This window comes from Malaclemys terrapin, chromosome 11 (genome assembly GCF_027887155.1).
Source record: "Malaclemys terrapin pileata isolate rMalTer1 chromosome 11, rMalTer1.hap1, whole genome shotgun sequence".
NCBI lineage: Eukaryota > Metazoa > Chordata > Testudines > Emydidae > Malaclemys > Malaclemys terrapin.
The window spans coordinates 70,056,604-70,073,510 of NC_071515.1; the positions used below are offsets into that span (position 1 = coordinate 70,056,604).

The 16,907-nt window shown below is 40.9% G+C and overlaps 1 protein-coding gene across 1 annotated transcript in view; it reads right to left on the reverse strand.

Moving 5' to 3' along the window:
• Window positions 1–440: 440 nt before the first annotated feature.
• Window positions 441–16,907, reverse strand: part of SLC49A4 (solute carrier family 49 member 4) — a 129,836-nt gene continuing 113,369 nt past the window's right edge. Inside the window, exons 8-9 of the mRNA XM_054044021.1 lie at window positions 8,511–8,693; window positions 441–2,286 (exon numbers count right to left, since the gene is read on the reverse strand). Of these exons, the coding sequence (XP_053899996.1) occupies window positions 2,171–2,286; window positions 8,511–8,693 (299 nt within the window). The 3' untranslated portion in view covers window positions 441–2,170. The remainder of the gene's footprint in view (window positions 2,287–8,510; window positions 8,694–16,907) is intronic.

Consider the following 16,907-nt stretch of genomic DNA (forward strand, 5'->3'; position numbering starts at 1 on the left):
TTGAGTAAGGACTGTAAAGTGGTGGCTTTTGCTAAATATAGTAGAACATAACTAAGAAAGCTGGATGGTTAACACCTTTGTACCAATCAGCTGGTGAAGACAGTAAAAGGATATGTCCAACTGTACTTTGCCAGTTTTCTTCAGCAGCTTGAACATGCTGATTAAATTTATTTGGGATATCTCAATACAGATAGCTCCACTGTCTGACTAGTGCCTTTCAAGGAATAACTCTGATCTTGTAATAGCTGATGTAGCCAATAAACAAGGTCACAACATCCCATACTTGCTATGGTAAATATGCCCATTTCACTGAAAACAATAAAAGCAGATGATGTGAAATAACTGATTTCATTTTACTGCATGAATACAATTTTGAATTTAAAATGTCAATAAAATATTCGCTCTCTACAGAGAACAGACAGAACAAATGGATACATAGCTGAAGGGTAGTGCACAGTTCGGCTTTTATTTTTTTGAGTTACAGTGGCTGTATTACTCAGGAGTGGCAGAGCAGAGCCCCTCACAGGAATGGAGTGCGTTTGATTCAGATTTCTCACTGAAGCAGAACATCACATGCCAACACCCTCAAACATGTATATATCCCTCTATATCAAATAGCTACATTAAGAAAAGACATTCACCCAGTGAAATAAAACTCATGTCACAGTTGGTATATGCGTGCAACTTCATTCACTGAAATTATAGCTTAAGTTCAAACAGTGGCATACCACCATCCAAAGACACAATTTTTAAATAAACCTATAAACACACTCTACATACAATATTTATATATTATATAATTATATACAACATATAAATATTACACACACACACACACACACACACATCTGTACATATATACATGTGCGCACACACACACATTACACAGAGTACAGGAACATACTCAGAATGGAAATGCCGTAAATATTTTTGAAATGAATTATAAGAATTCAGAAATTACTAATCAGTTTAAAATTGTGTTAAAAAACTACTCAAAGTCTCTTAAGTATCTCTGTTCAAGTAAGGGCCAGACTGACCACAATTTTCTGCTTGGCACAATACTTCCCAGGTTATTTCAAAATTCATGGACTCACGAAACAAAATATTCCACATGATGTGTCATTTCGCTGCTAACAAGGGCACCTCACAAAGTCCAAAGACATTTCAGAAAAATGCCACTTTTAAAGAACTGGATATTTAAAAAACATTACTTAGTACCCATAATTGTAAACTAATCTTAAAAACACACATGCACTACAGCCCAAACCCCAAAACCTACTAAAACTAACCTTACTGGGGATACACACCTACATTATTTAGTGGCATGAAATTGGGGTTCACAGTATTCACTGGAGATGAAAGAGAAGTATAGTGGTGGCCATTACATCATCAACATTTATCAACAGAGACATCTGAGATACCATTGTTCTTTCCTATTCTAAGCATATGGAAAAACTGCAGAATTTCAGTGCTGTCAGCTAAGGTGACTTTTAGTGGCAACTACTGTGTAACTAAAACTGCACTCATCATTCAGTGCACACTTGTTCTGGAGTGAAAGTTAAAGATTTCTAACAACAGTGCAAGGACTGCTAAGATTAGTCAATATGGTTGAAAACTCAGGTACCAAAGTCTTACCAGAAATGGCTTTATTAGAACATAATGTAGTGCAGCAAAACCATATCATTTTAGCTTATGTGTTTGCTGGCCTTTTAATATTTAAATGTGTTACCTATTTAAGTTATAGATTTTTTTTAAAAAAGGTTATTCACTATTCGTATTCTGATAGAAGATGGAAAGATTACTGGTACCTTGGCATCTCTTTAAGTGGTTTGAATTGGCACAGAAAATCTGTACACTTAATAGCTACAAGTATTGTTTTTTAAATAACATATCACAGTTCTGACTTTAGAATATACACATCAGATATAGTCCACTTGTGTATTTTAGGATACTCTTATTCCCAACTGAAGTACCACACTGTTTCTCAAGTCAGTAATAAAGATCAAGTCAAGAGATGTTTTAAAAAAATATCTTCTTAGTCTGGTAAAACCACATTTAAAATTTTGTAGTTTCTTTGCTTTTTCCGCCATACAACTGTGCAATTCCAAGCAATTTGCAGAATGCCGTATCGATTTCCAGTCTCTCTCAAAACTCTGTCAGTTCTGTGCTATTAAACTGAGACAACGACATCAAGATAAAGTCTATCATAGGATTCCCTGAAGCAAAGAATAAGGAGTAGGCTGAGCAAACATGATCCTGGGAGGCACCAGTTGAACCAGGACAACTCTGTAAAACAAAACAAAAAATGCAGTTTCAGAAGTTCAAATAACATCTCCATCGTCAAAGCAATCAGGACTTAAATACTGGAAACTAAAAGTTTAACTGATGGCTTTGAGCTAGCTCTGCTCTAATAGCAAAACAGTGACAATGCATGGGATTGACAGGTGGATGAAACATTTTATGAGATGTTATGGATTTCTTTTTTTAAAACCTCAATACCGTTAATTAATTTAATAACTTATTCATTCACCTTTCATAGATTCTAAGGCCAAAAGACACCATTATGATCATCTAGTCAGACCTGCGGTATAACATAAGCCACAGAACTTCCCCAAAATAACTCCTAGAACAGAACTTTTAGAAAAATATGAGGAGGTTACTTACTTGTACATGGAGGTTCTTTGAGATGTGTAGTTCCTATCTGTATTCCACTGAGAGTTATACGCATGGGCCATGCACCCGGAGCTGGAGAGTTTCAAAGTAGTAGTGTCCATTGGTCTGCGCATGCGCCCTTGCTCTGCCTCATGGTTTTGACCAACGTGATAAAGGGTGGGGCACACTGATTGCACCTTCAGTTCCTTTTCCACTGCAAATCGAATAGATCCCCAGCAGAGGGGAAGGAGGGCAGGATTGGAATACAGACAGGGACAACACACCTCAAAGAACCTCCAGTTACAGGTAACTGGAAGTTCGCTTCTTCTTCGAGTGAAGGTCCCTATTGTATTCCACTGAGGGTGACTGACAAGCAGTATCTAGTTGGGAGGGTGCAAGGAAGAAGATGGCATTGTGGAACGGAGAACAGCCGCACCGAATGAGGCACGCATCGTGGAGTCTTGCACTAGGGCATAATGGGTAGAAAAGATATGTGCTGAACTCCATGTGGCTGCCCTACATATGTCAGTTGGAGCCAAGTGAGTCTCAGGAGAATGCTCAGGAACATGACCCGAAGGCAGCAAGTCCAAAGCTGGGGAGTGGGGTCTCTGATGAGGTGATGCACCAGGAGATGTGGGACCTCACCTCATCTATGTCAAACAGCTCATGAGGACCAAGAGCTGACTTGAGCTTCCCTAGTTTCAGTGGCATGCACTCCACAGACAGAGCCGGGGCCAGAACCAGGGCCAGAATGGAGGATTGCCTCTGAACCAATGACTCCCATGACTTTGGGAGTATCGATCCGGAAGGGGTATGCAGTTCGGTAACTGGGATTAGAGGATCCAAGGTTCTATGTGACTTTTTGTTGTGTTTACATGCCATGGAATGCGCCACTTCTCCATGGTTAGAACCCATGGAGAATGCAGCATCCTTCATGGGTCTTGAGGAAGACTTACTGTCATGCTTATGCACGTTTCCTTGCCTCACGGCTAGGCCCCGGCACGGGGTCCGAGGTGCTGGTACCAGCGGAACCGGACTGGAATGCCACAGTAGGAGGTGCGCTCCTTGATACTCAGGTCAATATACAGGGAGAGAGGGGTTCCCCAGCCTGGATCCAACCGCGGCCTCATGGCGACAGCTGTGAGGTGTTTCTTGAGATGGAGAGCCCGGCCTTCCTGCGTATGGGCAGGAAGGAGAGACAAATACTGCACCTGGATGCGACATGGGCTTCGCCAAGCAGCAAAGGCAGTGTTGGTGCTAGTCACTGATGGGAAATGAGCAAGGGCAGGAAGTGCAGATCTTGAACCCTGGCATCTTCGACATAATCCAGTACCCAGGTGTGGGTGCTGATGGGGAAGAGGGCAGGAAACCGGCAAAAACGGCATCCCAAAATCCTTAAAATCCTAAACTACCACTAAAACTATTACAAAAATAACAAAACACTAACTATACAAGAATAAAACAGTCTTTTCTCCTGAAATTAGGAAAGAGACAAGAGTCTCTGAGTCCGACCATGCGGTGGTGAGAAGGAACTGAGGCCGTGGTCGGTCTGCCTGACCCTTTATCACTTCAGTCGAAACCACGAGGTGGAGCAAGGGCACCTGTGGACCAGTGGATTTTGAAAAGCTCTGGCTCTGAGTGCATGCGTATAACCCTGAGTGGAATACTATAGGGACCATCACTCAAAGAACCAATATTGATTTAAAAACAGTCAGTGATGGAGAATTCACTATGACCCTTGGTAAATTGTTCCAATGGTTAATTACTCTCACTGTTAAAAATGTATGCCTTATTTCCAGTCTGAATTTGTGTGGCTTTAACTTCCAGCCATTGGATCATGTTATGCTTTTCTCTGCTACACTGAAGAGGCCATTATTAAATATTTGTTCCCCATGTAGATACTTGTAGACTGTAATCAAGTCACCTCATAACCTTCTCCTTGTTAAGCTAAATGGATTGAGCTCCTTGAGTTTATCGCTATAAAGCATGTTTTCTAATCCTTTAATCATTCTCATGGCTCTCCTCTGAACCCTCTCCAATTTATCAACATCTTTCTTGAACTGTGGAAACCAGAACTGGACACAGTACTCCAGCAGTGGTCACAGCAGTGCCAAATACAGAGTTAAAATAACCTCTCTACTCCTACTAAAGATTCTCTTGTTTGTACAGCCCAAGATCGCATTTGCTCTCTGGGCCACATCACACTGGGAGCTCATGTTCAGCTTATCCACCATGACATGATCCATCATATCTTTTTGAGAGTCACTGCTTCCTAGAACAGAGACCCCCCCCCCATCCCTCCAAGTATGGCCTACATTCTTTGTTCCTAGATGTATACGTTTACATTTAGCCATATTACAACACATATTATTTGCTTCCGCCCAGTTTACCAAGTGATCCAGATTGCTCTGAATCAGTGATCTCTGTCCTCTTCATTATTTGCCACTCCCACAATTTTTGAGTCATCTGCAAACTTTTTCAGTGATGACAGTAGGGAAAAGAAAATCAACCTTAAATAGCAGTCTTATTGTTTCGCAGGACTTGTCTACACAAACGATTACATACACCATGGAAAACTGCGATAGTCTAACTATTCACATACACCATGGTGACACGTTAACCATTAATTAGAGCACTTTGATCTAGTCCTCTCTGAAACAGAACTAGCTCAAAGTGCTCTAGCAAACTGTTAACACATGGCAGGATATACCCAGCTAGAGCTGGATAGTTTCACACCCTATCATGCCATGGTCTGGTTGTTAGTGTACCCAAGCCCTTAGATTTCTACTGGCTAAAATATGAAAAGGATAATAAACAGCACTTTGATTATGCATTAGTTCAGCTATACAGTTTGGACATGGAAAGATAGTTTCTCAACAGAAACTTTTCTGCAGTAAAACTATCCAAGTTATAAAGGTCCCAGAACAAACTCTCAAGAGACCTCTTTGTAACCATTAAATGTAACGGGTAAGAGCTCTTAAGAGCGTGTGTCTTGTAGGTTTGAAGAATCCTCCCCATTGATCAATATTTAATTATTAGTTTAGCCATTTTAATCAGAAAGCAAAGGCATAGCAATTCCTTTTGTTTTAGTATTTTGTCTCTGACATAAGTTACTGAAGAAGCATCAGTTTTACTGGAGATGGTCTTTTGCCTCATTCAATATTTCTACAGAATTCTAAATGCTCTCTTAAGGTTTAGCAATCATATTAAAGGCTCCAGCAATGCTGCTTAGTTTAATCCATAATTCATATGGCTAAAGGTAAAGCACAATGTGTGTTCTGGAATTCAAAAACACAACATCAGAAAGCTCGAGAAACCAAACCCCAGAAAATGGTAGTACAAACCCCACCCCCTAAAAACCCTGTCTCTATTATTGTAGTAAACTTAGACGTGCCCCAGTAAAACTCTTCGCTGGTTTAAGTAGGACTGCTGTATGCCCAGAAGTTATCAGAAACATGCCTCTCTAACATTTTCCTCAGAAAACTATACTTGTGCTTAACTAGACTGAATATAATCTAAACCAAACATCTAAAAAGGCTGAGAATTTTATGACCTATTTTAAACTTTCTCTTTTTGTACTACAAAAATCAGTAGAGCACTAGTCAATTCATGCTAACACATCATAAAAAGTCCAAAGTTTAAAAAAAATAGAACACTGAAGAAAACATGAAACAATATGCAGAGACTGGGCTTTTGATACTAGAATACAGTGCTAAGAAGTTAGATAAGGGATTCTAAAGTCTTAAATCTCACATTCTAATAATCTGGATCAGAATCTTCAGTCTACTAGAAAACTCTAAGGACTGGCTCCCCAATAGCCTTGATAATTGGGACACTAATATCAGAATATGAGGAGAGGGGAGACATCAGAATGAAAACTAGTGACTGATCATATGATTTGAAAGTGAGACAGAGAGGCCTAGAATTCTACTGCACTTCAGTTGGAATGATAGTAAAAGATGTATGAAAATCAAAGGAGAAAAGACTGATTTTAAAAAGGAAGCATTTTTATTACAAAATCATTTTCCATTTTCAATGGATTTTTGTTTTGGTAACATAGCCAGTAATTTAATCAAATGGACGTTGATCAACCCTTAGAGATCAGATAAATGATCACACTTTTAATAATTTGAGACACTGCATCATTGAGAATGCATTATCTTGAAGAGGACAGTGTAACTCACTGCTTCTTCCTTTGGCAAAAAAGACTACAGCTTATGCTTTTTTCCATGTTTGCATTCACGTGTATTTATTGACATTCTTTATGGAAAAAAGTACTAGAGTATTCTAAATAATGGTCCAAAACTGTGATTTATCCAACATGTTACTGCCATGTTTTGAGGTATTACTGTAGAATACTATAATAATTATTTTTAGTAAAATGACCTCAGACCCATTGATTTGGTACAATGTACTATATCCTAACACTCAATGGAAAATGAATTCACAACACTGGACTTTCACTCTCATTTAGAAGTACACTGAAAATATTTCAAATTTGTTTTCTTTCATCTTGCCAACTCATTTGTGAATATTGGAAACAATCGTATTTGTGTTAAATCAGTTCACATCCACTACTATTCTCAATATAGATTTGATTAAATCATTGCAATTTGAAAGAGTTTCCTAAACAAACATCAAATCACTTTTAACTGGTAGATACAGTCCCATGTTTGAAAAACTGGCTTTTAATTTCCAGGCCACAAATGATAGTTTAAATTTCTATCAGCTTGCACCTACAAAATAATAGTTAGAAGGTAAAATGAATGTATAGTTATTCCTTTTCACAATTAATTGTAGGTAGAAAACCAGAGACTATGCTGAGACATCTGAGTCTGGCCAATAATTTAATATTTTTAATTTCAAAATACAGTTTACTGTGAAGTTTACCACTTTCCTCTTGGCTGGGAACATTTTAATTAAGAGATGTCTTGACAATTAAACTTAGAATTCATATAAGGTTTTATATTTACAAAGTAAACTACAAACATTTTGGTTGAAAGTATTCTTCTTGTACCAAGAAAGAAAAATTAACCTTGCTGATTTCTACATATAAAAATAGCAATTTGTAACTTTAAAAAGAAGAATTAGTGAGGTTGCAGGGTTTTATTCTAAACTTATCTAGATTTTCATATTGTTACCAGAGTAACTCGTATCTAAATGCAAATATAACCTGCAAGATATACCACTCAAAATTACAAGGACACATTATGTGAACAAATAAATAATACACAAGAGATGAAAATAATAAAGGATCTATAAAGCATTTGTTGGAAATATCAACACAACGGACTACCTTAGCATATTAGACCACTACACATCATCTATTGCCATATTCTGACTCAGAGCAGTGGCCAATATCTTGTGAAGGTAACTCTCTCCCACCATCAATAATTCACCCAACCAGGTGTTCAATGATAAACATTGCGAGAACGGAGGGGAAATTCTTTTCTGCCCACCACCGGCGAGCAGTTTATACCCTGAAGCATGAGATTGGATTAGCTTTATTGTTATTTTATCTAGCATAGCTACAAATGTTATTAATGGCCAGAACATTATCCAGTTCTTTGTAAAAATCCAGCCATCATGTTTATCTCAATAGCTTCCTGCTGCGGAGAGTTCTAAGCAAAGTCTGGATATCTGTTTTCTAACTAAAGGATTTCATTCTTCGATTGGCATGCATGTAAAGACAAACAATTACAGGCCTTTTCTCCCACTGATGTGCAGGAGATTTATGCACAGAATTAGCATTAATGGGAGTTTGGTATGTAAATCCTCCTCCCACTGGTGCCAAAATAGACCCCTTATAGAATGTCTTCACAGAGAATTACATTTAGTAAATAGCTCATATTTCTTACCTGTATGGTAAAATGTGAGAAAAAACAAAAGCACTCCCATAAACATGTTACTCAAAAAGGTGACAACACCACACGTAATTCCTTCTGGAACAGGGTAGACTGTCTCCACAAAAAGCTCAAAGAATATAGGTATGCTACTATTCAGGAATACTCCGAGCAAGATACAGGATGTGTATAGTGTAGCTACAACAAAAAACAAAAACAGTGGGTTAGTTTCATAGTAGCATTTTGCTATCATATTTCAAACAAAAGATGCCCAGGATATTAATGCTTAAGTAACTGGAAGACAAAGGAGAATCAGACCTATTTTTACCTCTGTGCATCATATAGTGTATAATGTCTCTCTGTTAGCAGTCAGCATTTATTTTTGGTTTGATCATTTCAGCAATTTTTATTTGAATACCAACTGAATTCCTGAAGACACACTGAGTGATTTGGAGTATGTTTGCCAAATATCAGAAAACATTGGAAAAAATATTTATGCAAAGAGACATCTAGGTTGAGTTACCTCCAAAGTGAACAATAACTGTTTTATACTCAATTAGAGCAGAAACAATTACTTAACTGAATCAGAAATGAACTGGAAATTAACATTTTGACTCTCAGTTCCAAAGGTCAGAACTAATTTTTGTTTTCACTTTCCAGACAAATACTACTAATGATCTACCAGATACCAAGGCACTGCAGGATTAGCCTCTTGTTCAGTGGTTTTCAAACTTTTGTACTGGTGACCCCTTTCACATAGCAAGCCTCTGAGTGCGAACCCCCCTTATAAATTAAAACACTTTTTTGTATATTTAGCATCATTATAAATGCTGGAAGCAAAACAGGGTTTGGGGTGGAGGCAGACAGCTCACGACCCCCCAGGTAATAACCTCGCAACCCCCTGAGGGGCCCCGACCTCCAGTTTGAGAAAGCCTGCTCTAGTTGAAAGAGTAGGTTATTTGTCATTGCAGGACTCTTATTTTTCATCCCAGATGCATAATATTAGAATATGGCAATTTCTTTAATTGGCTGGGGTATTTTGTTCTGTGACTTCTAATGTCACCGCACTTCTTCCAGTTTCATGCTAGTATAGATATTTTAGCTAGGAAATCTAGATTTTCTAAAGCTATGCAGAAATAAAACATTTTTCTTTTCATTCAATAACTCTAAGGATCCAAATCAAGAAAGCACTGATTTCAATGGGACTTAGTCGTGTTTAAGAGCAGTCCTGAATAATGACGGTTTTCTGAACTGGAGCCTCAGTGACATGAAGAGACCTATCAAAGGAAAAGCAAATATGTAAGGGAAAGAATTAGCTAGAAGAAATATTGAGACTGAAAAGAACAAATAAAAGGTCTAAAACATTTCTTGGCGGTTCTGTAAGAGCTCCGGTGATATGAAAAGAAACATCCTTGGGATGCAAAAAGTCACCCAATTGCTAGGAAAAGATTTCAAATTTTAAAGTATCTTTACACTGTGCTGTAGCAGAAGGATGATATATGAAAACTGAAACTATACTACATTAAAAAATCCATCATGGAAAGTGGAGAATTGAGAAAGCTGTACATCATCTTAAATTAACCATTGCTCAATTTCTCAGCTGAGAAGTTGTTAGTAAGCAGGAGACTTGGCTAAAAAAAATTCACCATTTGTCAAAATATGAGGTATAATGAAAGGCAGAAAACAAGGCCTTAGGAGATACAGTAGAAATGCCTATTCATCAGCTCAGTCATTTGATGTGGTTCTGCCAAAACACAGACACGTTTTGGCAGAACACAAATTCCAGGGATTTTGCCTGGAAAAGGAGAGGGAGGAGGGGAGCAGAAAAAGCTGCCAGGAATATGATATAGTGGCAAAACTTTGGAAGGGGACTGATCAGGCTGGCCTCTATGTTTTTAAAAGGCCTGGATGTCACTGTCTCTCTCTCTCTCTATGAGAAACCGTAAAAGCTTTTCCAGCTCCTGTAAATTCTTTTATAACCAGCTGGAGGATGAAAGTCAGAGGAACTGTTCCAAGATAAGTTCAGAGTTCTCAAAGAGTGAGAACAAAATTTAGTATCCTGATGCCAACAGGCACTTGTATCTGAAATTGAATGAGTAATTCCGCTGCCATGATATCCACAGAATCTGCTGCAAGCTCTCATTGATATTTTGAAGTTAGTAAATCTCTCGCACAAGTCCTGGTTCCATCCAGTAGCACAGCCTCTTGCTTTAATCCCTGTTAAATAAGCAGCCATCAATGATTCAGTTTTCTAATTTGTAGCTAACTATTTTAATCTTTTTTGATACCAGCAAAAAGGGATCTGGTAGTGGCTTTTAAAGCTGCAATATCAGAATAGAAACTAACAGGTCTTTTCTCCCCCCAAAATTCAGCTGGATAAATCTATGGGACACCTATTTAGAATTAAAGTGAGATTCTCTAGTACTTTCCAAAGAGAAAATATATAAGGAACTAGTAACTATTGGGAAGAACTTCAGATGGTGAAAATACATTAACCATACAGTTTTTGAGAAATTTTGCCCCAAATTTTAAATACTTGTAATTTAGCCAACCAGTTCTCATGAACTTTGAGAACTGTGTTCCTACAGTGCAGCTTGTTCTACACTACACACTTACTTCAGTCTAACTATGTCACTCAGGGATGTGAAAAATCCACACCTTGAGTGACATAGTTATACCAACTTTAAAACGGACCCCCAGCCCTCCTGTGTAGACAGCACTATGTTGGCAGGAGAGCTTCTACCGCTTACATTGCTACTGCCCCTCACTGAAGTGGAGCTATTAAGCTGATGGGAGAGCTCTCTCCTGACGGCTTAGAGCATTCTCACCAGACACACTATAGTGGTGCAGCTGCACCAATGTAAATTTGTAATGTAGACCTGCCCTAAATCTCAAACAACTCTCAGATGGAAAAGAAATCAATCATTGCTAACTGAATAGTGAGCACCAGTGTTGAACACTAAGGCACAAGCTACATGACTTGGGAGGCTCTAATATAATCAGGTTTGCTCCAGGACAAGCTGTACAGCTCCAGCAGAGGACCGAATGAGTTTGCTATAGCGAGTTCCTATGAAATTACAAAAGGTCCTAATGCTGATTCTGCTGGAGAAAAGGATGGCATGGTAAAGTAACTAAGATAGTCCCTGAGTTTGGAGGCAAAAAGCTTCAGCTCCTCTCATAAGCACCAGGTGGGATGGAGTTGTCTACAGAATTTTCCAAATAGCACCTTCTTATTCAACTAATCTATATCCTGTATGTTTTCCAAGTCACTTTTGTTTGCTTTAGTGACAAACACAACATTTTTATATTACAGTGAGCAATGCAGAGTCAGCATGTCACCTTGAAAGACATTTACCCTCAATCACCACAGCATTAGCCAAGATACTGGTGTATTTCATTATCAGAGTAGATAGCATTGCATTTTCCTATTCCAGTGGCCTATCTAAGTAGGAACTTACGTGGCCCTCATTGCAGCAGTAACTGTAGGAAAATGCTGCAGTATTTCAACATGCCATCATTTGGTATCTCTGAAAATTATAAGTACTTTAATATGCTGGCAACCACCACATAGAAGTGCAAAGTGGGTTCTTCTCTGCCTCATTCACCCAATACCAAAAAGTGTCAGCTGTACTGACTTCAGAATCTTTACTGCTGTGAAAAATAGTTATAGATAAGACTGCGAGTCTGTCATGGAGGTCACAGAAGTCATGGATTCTGTGACTTTCCGGGACTTCCAGGACTTCTGCAGCGGCCGGTGCGGCTGGCCTGGGGGCCATCTGAGCAGCTCAGGCGCACCGACCACTGCTGGGCCAGTCTCAGGCCACCGCACCCCTTTCCCCCCAGCAAGAGTTTGGGCATGGGAGGGGGCTCAGGACTGATGCAAGGGGTTGGGCTTGGGGTGTGGGAGGGGGTGAGGGCTCTGGGTGGCATTTACTGCGGGTGGGGGGACAGGCTCCTAGGCAGAGGCGTGGCCAGGCAGCTCTGCGCACTGCCTCTGCCTGCAGGCACTGCCCCCGCAGCTACTATTGGCTGCAGTTCCTGGCCAATGGGAGCAGCGGAGCAGGCGCTTGGGGCAGGGGCAGCACGCGGAGCCCCCCCCTTGTCGCTCCTCCAAATCCGTCTAGGTAGGGGCCGCAGGGACATGCCGGCTGCTTCCAGGAGCTGCGTGGAGCCGGGTAGGGAGCCTGCCAGCCCCGTCAGCCTCCCACTTCTTCCTCCAGCAGCAGTGGCTCCCCCAGGCCACCCCCTGCTCCAGAGCCCCCGCGGTGACCTAGTTTTAGTCAGGTGTACGGTAGAAGTCATGGACAGGTCACGGACCATGAATTTTTGTTTACTGCCCGTGACCTGTCCATGACTTTTACTAAAAATACCCGTGACTAAAACATAGCCTTTGTTATAGATCATATTTATATATACCCTCTTCAATCACAAAGCTCTTGGGACACTGCATAAACACTTAAAATATAACATATTATAAAACACATGCACTTTAAAATCTAAAAAAATATTAAAAAAGCCAAAGCAACTGGATCAATGTTAAAGGCAGAAAGAACAGGGCGTGTTGTAGATCCCAGGATGAATTTACAGGATTTGCAGTAAGAAAATATATCTTTTAACTTGTGAACTAAGAAAAAATGGATGTGGAAATGACAGTATTAAAAATCTGGAAGCCTCCAATAATATATGTATAATCACGTCTCTAACTGTAACCACACTTTAATGACAACATTTCCATGTTATGGTAGTATAAAGCATCTAAAATGCCTGAGTGCTGTAAATATAATAAATAATTTTACTGCATCAATTCAGTGTTTAAAAGTAACAAATCCAATTTGGTCAACTACATAGAAAGTCATAAATAAAATATACAGTGCAAGAAAAATTTATTGGAAGAAGTCAGATAAATGGTAGTCCAGAAGTGGGTTTGGCCTTTTATTTAACCTACTGTAGTGAGTACAGTACCTAAAATACCAGCTCAAGGGGTGACAAAGCTATTATGGCAGAGTGAGTGCCAGCTATTAAATGGAGTCCATTTACTTCTCGTAACAGGACTTCAGACTGCATGATCATTAAAGAGTCCCATGATTTCTTTTATAGTTTAAAAGAACTGATGTTAAAATTACACTAAATGCTTTTTTAATTAAGAAACTCTGACTACCATCAATGGTGCAGAATGTAGACAAGTGCAAGTACCAGCACAAAAGCTAACATTTCTTCCTCACTCTCTTGCTCCAAAAACAGGGTAAACAACTAATTCATGTCTGCTTGGATAAAAATACACACCAGAACTGTACTTCATCTGCATGACATATATCATATCAGAAGAGCACTTGCCCTTTCCTGTGAAAAGTAATTAACTGGGAAAAGAGCAGTGTGCTAAGACATGTGCTCAAGACACTTACATTAGCAAGCTCTAGTCATTATGAAATAATAGAATTGGGGTTTTTTAAAGCAACTGTGATAGAGTACTTGGTATTTTTAGGATCTATATAGATCTCTGTGTATATTAAGCAGCTATTAACTAACATACTAATGTAAGAATGGCCATACTGAGTCAGACCAAAGGTCCATCTAGCCCAGTATCCTGTCTTCCGACACTGGCCAATGCCAGGTGCCCCAGAGGGAATGAACAGAACAGGTAATCAGCAAGTGAGCCAACCTGTCACCCATTCCCAGCTTCTGGCAAAGAGGCTAGGGATACCATCCCTGGCCATCCTAGCTAATAGCCACTGATGGACCTATCCTCCATTAATTCTTCTAGTTCTTTTTTGAACCCTGTTATAGCATTGGCCTTCTCAACATCCTCTGACAAAGAGTTCTACAGGTTGACTCTATGCTGTGTGAAAAAATACTTCCTTTTCTTTGTTTTAAGCCTGGTGCCTATTAATTTCATTTGGTGACCCCTAGTTCTTGTGTTATGAGAAGGAGTAAATAACACTTCCTTATTTACTTTCTTCACACCAGTCATAATTTTACAGATCTCTATCATACCCCCCAGTCGTCTCTGAAAAGTCTCAGTCTTCTTAATCTCTCCTTATATAGCAGCCGTTCCATGCGCCTAATTATTTTTGTTGCCCTTTTCTGAACCTTTTCCAATTCTCACATATTTTTTTTGAGATGCGCAACCATATCTGCACACAGTTTTCAAGATGTGGGTACTCCATGGATTTATATAGAGGCAATATGATATTTTCTGTTTTATTTACTGGCATTACATACCAATTCTTAGAAAGTGTTAGTATTTATATCCATAGGTATTATCAGCAACACAAAGTAGCAAGATATTGAAACTGAGGGAAAGGGGGGAAGAGGCAGGGAGGATGAAAGGGGGAGTGGAATAGGGCAGGAGAAAGGGAATGTGTGAGTGAGGGGAGGGGAATGAGATGAGGAAGAAAAGGGGATAGGGGAATCATGGGGGGAAGCTGGAGCCTGGTATGCGGCGTCTCCTCGGCAGCAGCGGGGGTTCCCCCATTAAGCAGGCTCATTGAACACTCACCCTGACATGCTCTACCCCCCTAAACCCTGATCCCCCCAATGAGCCTCCCACACACAGACCTCCACCCCACTGAGCCCCAACCAGCTGCACCTGGATCCCCACCCCATCAAGCCCCACTCCCTCATCACCCAGACTCCCCCCACTGAGCCCCATCTCCCCACACCCAGACCCCCCCCACTGATCCCCAACCACCTTCACCTGGATCCTTTGCAGAGTCCTATTGCCCCTGCACCTGAAACCCCCCAACACGCCTCTGTGCATCCAGATCTCCCACTGAGCCACCCGCACCCAGATTACCCCACACGGAAATCTCTCACCCCACACCTGGATCCTGCTGGGCAGAGCCTGCCTACCCACACCTGATGCGCATGGCGCAGAGCAGCAGGGCCCTGAGGTATTTCTGGGGCAGGCCCAGCCCTTGCACTGTGTCAGGGTCAGGTGCAGCCTCACTGCTGAGTCCCTATAGCTGGGGAGGTGGGGACTTCAGGGTGATCTCCCACCTCAATGCAGCCAGTGGCCTGTGCTCCCCACTGCCATGCTGGAGCCACATTTATTTATTGACAAATAATATTTGCAGAACGTTGCAGAATTTTAAAATATTGTGCACGTAATTTTTACTTTTCTGATGCAGAATTTTTAATTTTTTGACACAGGATTCCCTCAGGAGTAATATATCCTGACCTCCAGTACCCTGGTTATTCCAGTAATGGGCCTCTTAGGAGCAGAAAAACTGTGCCAAGTCATGTAGAGGTTTTCTATGGATAAACAATGAGGAGGGTAGCTCTAAACTCATTTTCACTTGGGACTCAACACGGAATTTAAACAGGTCTTTAGAGATCTGAGGTGTTTCTAATTTGGCAATCATGCTAGAATCCAAGTGCTAAGATGATAGGCTGGTGCCTCACCTAGATGTCTATTTTGTCAATTTTACTGAACTCTGAAAATGTATTGAATGAGAGAAATTCTGCCCTAAAATCAGATCCTGCCACAGCTTTAATCAGTTTATTAAAGTAGAACAGCAAAACTTCCTTATAACTTCATTCCTATCATGAGCAAGGATAAGAACCATAAAGGAAGTAGCCAGCTTTAACTTTTCTGTAAGAAGTGTGACCCATTGTGAAGCAACATAACTTTTATTGTAATTTGCTTAACGAAAGCAAAGATAAAAAGGAAGGATTTCCCTTTAAAGTACATTTATAACATTAATATACCGTATATATTTGACCATAAGCCAGTTCGTTTTTAAGCCGACCCACCCAAGATGGATAAGTAAAAATGGAAAATTTTTATGACCCGTTCATAAGCCAACCCTACAATTCAGGGGTCAGCAAACTTTGGCTCCCGGGCCATCAGGATAAGCCGCTGGCGGGCCAAGATGGTTTGTTTACCTCGAGCGTCCACAGGCATGGAAGTAAACCTAAGTAAACAGTGTCCCGGCGCGCCAGCTGCTTACCCTGATGAGCCGGGACAGCAGCTGGTGGGGAAATTTTTTGGGGGGAGAAGCTGGGGGCCAGGAGAGTAACCCCTGTGACCATCCTCCACATGACCCCACCCCTAGCCCAGGACCCCCACACTCTCCCCATCCCATCTCTTCCCACCTTATCTGGGGAGGGCCAGGGGAGGATGTCTCTGGCCTGGCTGGAGCTGCTACGGCAGGCTGGGCATCACGCCTGCAGCCTGCTCCGGCGGGCCGGGCAACGCGACAACAGCCTGCTCTGGGGGGCAGGGCCGAGCGGCACGGCTGCAGCCTGCCAGCCCCAGAGCTGCAGCTGCTTTGGAGGCTGGGGAGGGCAGCGTGGCCAGAAGCAGAGACTCTGACCCCGCCTCTTCCCTTCTGGCTCTGCTGGCTGTGCTGCCTCTGTTGGGGGGAGGGGCTGTGTCCCACCTCTCCCTCTCTATACCCATTCATAAGCCGA